This window comes from Gossypium hirsutum, chromosome A10 (genome assembly GCF_007990345.1).
Source record: "Gossypium hirsutum isolate 1008001.06 chromosome A10, Gossypium_hirsutum_v2.1, whole genome shotgun sequence".
NCBI lineage: Eukaryota > Viridiplantae > Streptophyta > Magnoliopsida > Malvales > Malvaceae > Gossypium > Gossypium hirsutum.
Window position 1 is genome coordinate 19106634 of NC_053433.1, and position 8711 is coordinate 19115344.

General features: G+C 35.2%; 1 protein-coding gene and 1 pseudogene across 1 annotated transcript; one reads left to right on the top strand and one right to left on the bottom strand.

Moving 5' to 3' along the window:
• Positions 1–530: 530 nt before the first annotated feature.
• On the top strand, positions 531–2964 carry LOC107900633 (protein LIKE COV 3-like; annotated as a pseudogene).
• A 499-nt stretch (positions 2965–3463) lies between these two features.
• On the bottom strand, positions 3464–8425 carry LOC107900632 (U1 small nuclear ribonucleoprotein 70 kDa). The gene is made up of 10 exons (XM_016826302.2): positions 8200–8425; positions 7813–7927; positions 7657–7736; positions 6702–6777; positions 6524–6588; positions 6373–6435; positions 5044–5125; positions 4809–4959; positions 4516–4584; positions 3464–4305 (listed from the first exon to the last, which is right to left on the bottom strand). Exons 1-10 carry the CDS (start codon positions 8305–8307, stop codon positions 3687–3689), a joined length of 1428 nt encoding a protein of 475 aa, XP_016681791.1. The 5' UTR covers positions 8308–8425; the 3' UTR covers positions 3464–3686.
• Between the last annotated feature and the right edge of the window lie 286 nt (positions 8426–8711).

An 8711-nucleotide genomic window follows, 5' to 3' on the forward strand; every position in this document is an offset into this window, starting at 1 on the left:
CCAAATTACTATACAACTATAATGAAATAAACTGAAAAAAAACTTGGTCCAAACTACATAAAATCACTCACAAATGTTACTAATGTTACTCACACTCACAAATGTTACTAATGTTACTCGATTGTGCTCTCATAGTTCTACTAAACGTGGAGGACATGGACAATTCAAACCAACTAAATATCAACTACAAAACTTCCTTAATTAATTTGCTACTATTCCCAACAAGTCATATATAAATAAAAAAGGCATGTCAAACACTTAGGAAAAGATAATCACACTTAGCATGTTAAAGTTTGTTTACTTGTGAAGAAAATCTGTCACAACAATGTCACCAAAATTGTAAACAAGTCAATCAATACGATTACAATAGTCTTAAATTTACAAATAGAATCTCTGAATTAATTCCATTAAAATCTGTGTAGTGATTTTTCGTGTTTATTTAATGAAAAAGAGACACGTGTAACATGATGCGGACCAGTTTCCTTTCGACATTGACTTACTCATAAAGATGACGTTAATAGGCTCTAAGTGGCCCACCTAAATTTAAAATGAAAAAGAGTTCGTCGCTTAAAGGGGAGGGCACCTCCTCAACCAATCGTTAACGGAGCTCAGAAAAAAATGGAGACGAGAGAAGAGCAGCAATTAAATTTGATTCCAGTGTCTGTTGTAAATAACTGTGAATATGGTGCCGAATTTTCTTCTTCATTTCCTTCCATTCCTCATTCTTCTAGCAAAGAGGTATTCCATCTTTTTCTTATTTAAATTACTTATTCGATACGCATACTTTCTTAAATGCTTTAAATCAAGAGAGTTCTCGATGTATATTGAATTGCAGCAATATCTAGCGGTTAAGTTCAGTTAGTGTAGAAGAATAAAAAGTTGTCTCAAATTCGATCTCCTTGAATTTCATTGAAGGATAAGTTTTCTATGGTTCAGAATCTTCTTTACTTGGTTCAGAAGCAAAGATATGATTCGCGATTGAAACTTATAGGAGATTCGCCAATAAAGGTATTTTTGTTAACTATCTTAGGTTTTGCTACTAATTAAGATATGTGGACAGTAACAGATGCAAATTAGATCAAGTTTGATGAAAAATTTTCAGATTTGCAGTAAAGTTTAAGATGTTTGAAGTTGGTTTATTTTCTTCTTTGCAGGCATTCTACAGAGTCATCCGTAGCTGGGCTTCCAAAAAGTTTATGACTGGATGGTTAGTTCTTCTCTTGTTTTAAAACATCTATTACTTGCGTATTTAGCCAACTCATTTACCAAATTTTGTGTTGGTTGTTCAAGTTTTCAGCTAAGGAAAGCATGATTTTGAATTTTGTTAGAGTAAATCCGTAACTTTTGCCAGTTTCTACTGCTTTTGGCAACACCAGAATAACAGATTCTGTAATTTCAATCTAGTCCTAAAGTAATGCCGCTAAACTCAAATAATTAGTATGTGTTGAATTTGGACTCAAGTGGGGGATCTTCTAAATTAAAGAAAACAGCCTCAAAAAATATATCAACTACACCAAATACATACCCATGTCTGAAACTCGCATGGATAACATAAAAGGGCACAGTCCTAAAACTACTAGTCATGGGAAAATTACCAGAGTTAGCGGATCAGTTTAAATTGAATTTGAAATCTAATGCGATTATCGATTACATTCTATAAATATGTTTGATTTGAGTAAGCTCCATATATATATATATATATATCTTGTCTTCCTATTAAACCAACATTATTGCTAATGTATTTTGATTGGTAGCTAGCTGACTTTGTTTTTGCAGCGTCATTTTACTCCCTATAGCAATTACATTCTACACAACTTGGTGGTTCATTCACTTTGTCGATGATTTTTCTCCCCAGTCTATAAGCATCTTGGGATCAGCATATTTGGTTGGTTTGTTGTTTCTTTTTCATTCCTTGGTATTGGTTTGGGTATTTTTGGGGGGGGGGGGGTTTGCCAGCTCTAACGTTAAGCAATGCTTTCACAGGTCTTGGATTTGTGATCTCTATCACATTCATCTTCATAGTTGGTGTGTTCATGTCCTCATAGTTGGGAGCATCTGTTCTTAGTTTGGGAGAATGGTTAATCAAGAAAATGCCGCTCATTAGCTATATTTACTCAGCTTCCAAACAAATAAGTACAGCAATATCACCGGGTAATTAAGCAACTAAAACACAAGCACTAGTTTCAGGAACCTCTTTAATCTATGTTACGTGGATTCTGATGTTAGTATATGGGTTATTTTAATTTTTTTTGAGGGTTACATCTGCATATTCATATCCAGAAATACAAGGGTGTTAAAAGGAGTGTGAGTATTGTTTAAAAGCAGTATGAAAATATACATATGAATTCCAGATCAGAAATCGAAGGCATTCAAAGAAGTGGCAATTATTAGACATCCGCGGATTGGAGAATATGGATTTGGCTTCATCACTTCAACAGTTATTCTTCATGGGAGTTCAGCAGGTTCAGAAGAACTTAACTGTGTCTACGTACCCTCCAACCACCTTTACACTGGAGACGTGTTCCTCATAAGCTCCAATGGTATTGTAAGGCCTAACCTCTCTGTTCGAGAAGGAATTGGTACGATTTTCAGGCCAACATATGCAACAAAAAACACATGGTTTTGTATTGCTTTTTATGGGAGAAATGTAATATCTTGGTTTGAATTTTCATTTATTTGGTGCAGAAATTGTCATCTCTGGTGGCATGTCCGTTCCTCGCATGTTGACCACATTGGATGCACGCGTCAATGAAGCCATTGAGATTGCTGGACTCGAAAATTCTACAAGTTACAGCGGCTAGCTAATGGCTATATTTCTAGTGAATCTTTTTGTCGCTTTGTGTGCTCCAGTGCTCTTACTTCTTGGGCAGTTGTATAGAATAAATTATAATAACAATAAATGTACATAATATTGGTAAATGCACTACAAAAGTACTTGTAATAAAAATCAAACTACATTTTACATTTTTTTAATTTAAAAATAAGTAAATTAATCTATGTACATTATATAAAAAATAATTTAATATTTACGAATTTTATCTATTTATACAATTAAAAATTAAGATATCAAAATAATTAAATAAGGAAATATCAATGTCATGCAATGTTAACATACAAAAATTAATTTATTATTTGTTTAGTGACAAAATACAATACTCTATGATTCTATATTACCAATAATATCTTAGTTACTTTTAACCTTTTTACTAAATTGTAGATCAATGTGTAAAAATGTTGTTCGAAACTTGATTTCATATATAAGGTAAAATAGATAGCCCAAAAAATAAAAATAAAAAGAGAGAGAGTAGCAGGATACTAATTTCCAGAGTCTGATGCAGGACCCAATAAGTTACCCACATAAGAGTACTGTGATCAAATCGACAACAGTATACTAAAACATAAATTGCCAAATTCAAGCACCTCAAACCAAACGGAAGCAGACAATAGATCAGTAGCATAGAGCTTAAACCAAAGCAAAGTCATAAAAAAACTTTTTCAAAAAATATAAAAACAAGCATATAGCGTTCCAACTCCAAAGAAAACACTACTGAACTCAGAAGTAGCCAGCGACATCAAAATAGAAAGCAGATTGAAAACAGTTTCCTTGAGATCTAAACTAAACTAGGAGCACTGGCAGAGAAAGTAGCTGCTCAATTTCCCGAGCTTGATTTGTCTTATGACCATAATCACCTGTAATCATCTTCTTCCATTCCATCATAACGATCACGATCACGATCACGATCACGGTCACGGTCAGAATATTGATCATAACGATCCCCATGAGCATCCAGATCATATTCTCCTCGACCTCGATGATGATCATAGTATTCATAGTGTTGGTCATCTAGGTCCGACCGCCTATGCCCATGATCATGCTGCTCAAACCACCCATGATCCTCATCTGGCTCACCATGATCATAATCCCTCTCACTGTGCCGATCTCTCTCATGTTTGGACTCGACACGGTCATAATCAGATTCCCTATCCCTATCCCTGGAACGCCCACGGTCACGGTCATAGTCACCAGCATCATAATCCCTGTCCCTGTCCCTGTCCCTGTCACGGTCTCTTTCTCTATCGCGCTCATAATCACGACCACGATCCCGGCCTCGTTCACGTGCTCGGTCACGATCACGACCACTGCGGTCTCTCTCTCTGTCCCTATCTCTGTCTCTAGTTCTTTCACGATCTCTGTGGTGTCTATCCTCCCTATCGCGATCTCTCGGTCTGTCATGGGAGCGCTCACGTGATTTTTCACGCTCCCTCTCCCGTTCCCTTCCTCTTTCACGGGACTTCTCCCTGTCCCTATGATTTCCAAGGTAAATTAGATAATTATAATTAATTATGATTGACACCATAGCAAAAGCCTGGAAATGGTTCTTAAACATTTCACAGCAAAAGGTGGAATGAATAATTTCATATTTATGCTGAAATAAGTATTCAGCCAGCAAGCCTTTTAAGAATTTACCAGATAATGTGAAGACAAATTGGTAGAACAACAAAGCTAAACCTTACCGGTCACCATGTCGATCCTCTCGAATCCGTGGCTCCTCAGAACGAGACGGTCCTGACTGGATTTGTTCCCTGAGTAGCAAAAAGATGGCATTAGATTTCAATAAAGGTAATAGTGGACTTCAAGTTATCAAACACCAAGTGGAAAAATATATGAACATCAGCCAAGCAAACATATTGGAGTTCAGCTTATCTCTCTAGAAGCAGGTGAATTAAAGGTGCCAGTGTTAAAGCAAGTACCAAGATTAATGCAACAGCATTACAATATAATGATGCATAGCCACCCCCCAAAATACCTTTGAGTAACATCTTCACCACCAATCCTGGTAGTTCCAAGTCCACCACCTAGCCTACGAGGGCGCCAATTAGGGACTGTCCTACCGCGCTCAACATCCACAAGAACCCTTCTGCCATCAATCTTCCTCCCATCAGCTTGTTTATAAGCAGCTGTGAGATGTTAGAAAACATAATTAATACTGCTCTCAAAAGTTTACTAGCTCAAAAGAAAAAAGGTAATCAATCGAAGCAAACCTTTCATATCCCGAGTATGCATGTACTCGATGAAAGCATAGCCTCTTGGTTTATTTGTGGATTTATCAGTAACCAACCGAACCTGGCACAACAAAAGAAATATTTAACAAACAATTGGAATAATGTATCGAAGAAAAATATTCTCGTGGGAATCAGATATTTAGAATTGATGATGCTTCATCTCCACAGCTAAGAGCTAGCACTAGAAAAACGTTAGAAATAGTAAATCCTAAATGGCACGGCAGGCAGGCATTATGCCTCATAAGCCGTGCTCACCTTTTAATCATAGAGCTGCCATTGTGAGATGCGGACCACCATTGCTAGAGTTGCGGATAAACCGATGTATCATGGCAAATTTACCAATTGTTGAACAAACTAAACTCCCCTTACCAGGAAATATTTTTTTAAAAAAATTGAAAATAGTTATAGACTAGAAAATACCAGAACACCTTCTCAACTGCTGATATGTTTTTGATAGCCTTTAAAAGCCAAAAGTAAAGCTTTTATTAGCAGGAAAAGCATGGGCTAAAAATTTAAATAACAAAAGAAAGAGATGCTAATACTCCCAATTTTTTTTTTACCCACAGCACGAAAAAGAGCAGATGTCAGCCACCTTTTGATGCTCGAAAATAAAGGCGAAAAGGCACAATGCACAATTGCTCCGCTCAACATAATTTTTCAGCTTTGCTTTGCAGGAATAAAGTAACATCTTTGGAATAGGATTGTAAAAATATTGGGGAATGAGAAACAACATAATGAGCCCCTTACCAGGGATACCTTTTATAGGATGCTTCTTAATGGTAGAACAAAACCTAAAGAGTGGAAAGATCAACTATTTCTGGAGATGAGTTCTACATCCTACCATATTCAAGTAACTTATCAAGGGGCCATGTGAAACAAAAAAATTCACCCTTACCAGTGATACCTGTTTTACTTTTGACAACTTGAACATATACTCAAATATGATATACTACAGGGAAGGCCAAAGCTCAGCATACTCATAGATGCCAACAAGTAGCACCATTTGTTGCAATTTAGTAGTACCATCTAAAGATAGAATCTTGTGACAGTGATGAATTACAGCTTACCAAGTTTATACAAACATGTTAAGAATTTTTTTTAGTAAGCTTTAGTAAATATGTATGTATGTCAGAAGCCTCAGTTTTTACACGAAAAAAATTTAGCTTGTTTAGAAAATACTGGACACGGCAAACTCTAAAACTAGAAATTTAGATCGAACAAACTTAAATATTTTGTTAAGGAAACAGAGAGGATAAACAGCTGCATAACCTCTTACCAAACCCGCATGAGGGTGCTCAAAATACCTACCCGCTTAATCGGTCCATAAGACTCAAACTCCCTTTTAATTCTACTCTCGGATGTCTCATAATTCTGCAACAAATAATACAAGCTAGTAACTAACTTCAGCAGGAATAATTAAAAGATGAAATTAGATACAAAATTATGCAAATTCACTTACAAGTCTAGCAACAAACAATGTCTTGTATGGATCACCTGAAACGTTTGGGTCATTATTTGGATCATCTGCATTAAAGACAAAGAAAAAAAAGGATTAAAAATCAAGATACAAATCATAATACGTGCATTAAACAAATTCGCCAGTCACTAATAAGCAACATAAAGAAATGAGACTTCACAGTTTTTCAGTTCCTCAGCAGCCTTCTCCAAGCCCTTCTCTAGTCGCAACTTATGAATTCTTGCTCTCCGTTGTGCCTAGATCCCAAATAAAAAATAAAAAAACAAAAGGTACATATAAGTTAACCTTTTCCTTCCGTAAAAGTAAAGTAGGTGGCCAAATTAACATATAACACCAAAGCCATAACATAGTGCGCATTATTCTTTTCACAACACTCTACCAAAATTTTACCAGCTTATAGTGTACAAAATCTAGGGATGTTCATTAGGTTAATTTGTGTAAACTATAACCGAATTAGATCAACTGAATTTACATTTTTTTTTATTTCAGTTAACCATACCAAATTATTAAGAAAATAGACTTTGACCAGCCAAAATATTTCATAACTAGGCCAGTTAAGTAATGCATCTTAAAATCCTAATTTTTCATAATTCAAATAAGTATAATCATCCAAAAAAATTAAAATGCCAAAAATAAGTGAACATCTGACAAAGATTAAAATATATGTCATATATTTTGGGTAATTCGAGTAATTCAGTTATTGTTCAACGACATATTGAATTAATCAATAACCAAAAACATCATAACCAACTGAATAACTAAATTGGTTTAGGTCTAGGCAAGCTAAATCCGTTTTCACTGAATAGTGCGAAGCCCAACTAAGGTCATCGTTTAAACAACGCATGGAACACACACAAACATGAGAACATAACTACAGTGTTCTCACCATATGGGCGGTTTAGTTACAAACAGGAGAAAATTAACTGAGTGATCTCAGTATAGAGGCCGTGCCATAAACATCTCAAATCTCAATGACATCATACTACTCAAAAAATAATTCCAAATTTGATAAAAGCACAAAAGAAAACATAACACCATCAAAACAAATTTTATCATGCAAAGCATTTCACAGAAACAAAAACACAGCAACTTCTCCTTAAGAACAAGTATCCTACAGGTGTTTCTGCTTCCTGAACAGGCGGGGCATACTCAGGATCTCCTGGCTCAGCAAAGTGACTCACAAATTGTGCCATTCCTAACAAAGACAAACGAAGCAAAACAAGTCAGTAAATGTCAAATTTAAATTAAAACTCCAAATGCACGAAAAAGACCTGTATACGGAGGGCATTTTCTCTTCTCAGGAGGCGGTTTAAACTCCAACGGAGGTCGTGGTTCAAAAAGCTTCAAAAGGTTAGCTGTTAAACCAGTAGGATGGCTTTGGCCAATCTGCAAAGTAAACAAATTTGTATTTTACCATCTTTTACCCAAAAACAAATCAAAATCACCATATATTTTTTTAGTCGCATCTAATTTTCCAAAAATCCCAGCAAATCTTCATTTAGAAGAACAAAAAAGAAAACTAAATTCATCAAAAGTTTTGAAAATAGAAAGTAGTGAACAGAAAATAAGAATATACAATAATCTTAATCTAACGAGTCGAGATTAAAAGTCATCTTATCACACTCTTCAAACCAAAAAAGAACCCTAAAACAACGAACCAGCTTGAGCTGCTGAATATTGGCGCGGTTCTGAGGGGGTTTAACGCGAGCCTGAACGGCGGCGGCGGCGTTTTGGTTGCGCATGAAGGCATCGTTGTAATCTCCCATGTTGAAGAAGGATCACAGGAGGCTTAGCTAGGGTCTTTTTTCTTTTCCCAAACAAATCGAGGGATTAATGAAAGAAAATGGTAAAGAAACATCTATTAAATAGCTCTTACATAGGGTCGGGTCGGGTCAGCTTAACGAGGGTAAGGTGGTATTAATGATGTGCAAAATTCGATTTCATTCAAAATATATGAATTAACTTTTCAAATTTTAAATTAAGTTATTTATATTAGTTTTAGATACTTAGATTAATTATCTAATAGTTGAATTCTTGTTACTATTTAGTTTCCTTATTTTTAAATTGCAAGGATTTTAATACTTTTATTTTTCAAAAAATTAAAATTATTAATACAATTAAAATTATTCATCATCATAAAATATATTTTTATTACATAACTACGAAATAA

What these genes read in the sequence shown, in the direction of transcription:
- LOC107900632 (XM_016826302.2), bottom strand. Translation starts at nt 8,307, where the DNA reads ATGGGAGATTACAACGATGCCTTCATGCGCAACCAAAACGCCGCCGCC. An exon ending in TGCTGAGGAACTGAAAAACT is followed by an intron (nt 6,589 to 6,701) that starts GTGAAGTCTCAT and finishes TCTTTAATGCAG; the next exon opens with ATGATCCAAATAATGACCCA. An exon ending in GGTGAAGATGTTACTCAAAG is followed by an intron (nt 4,585 to 4,808) that starts GTATTTTGGGGG and finishes TTTGCTACTCAG; the next exon opens with GGAACAAATCCAGTCAGGAC.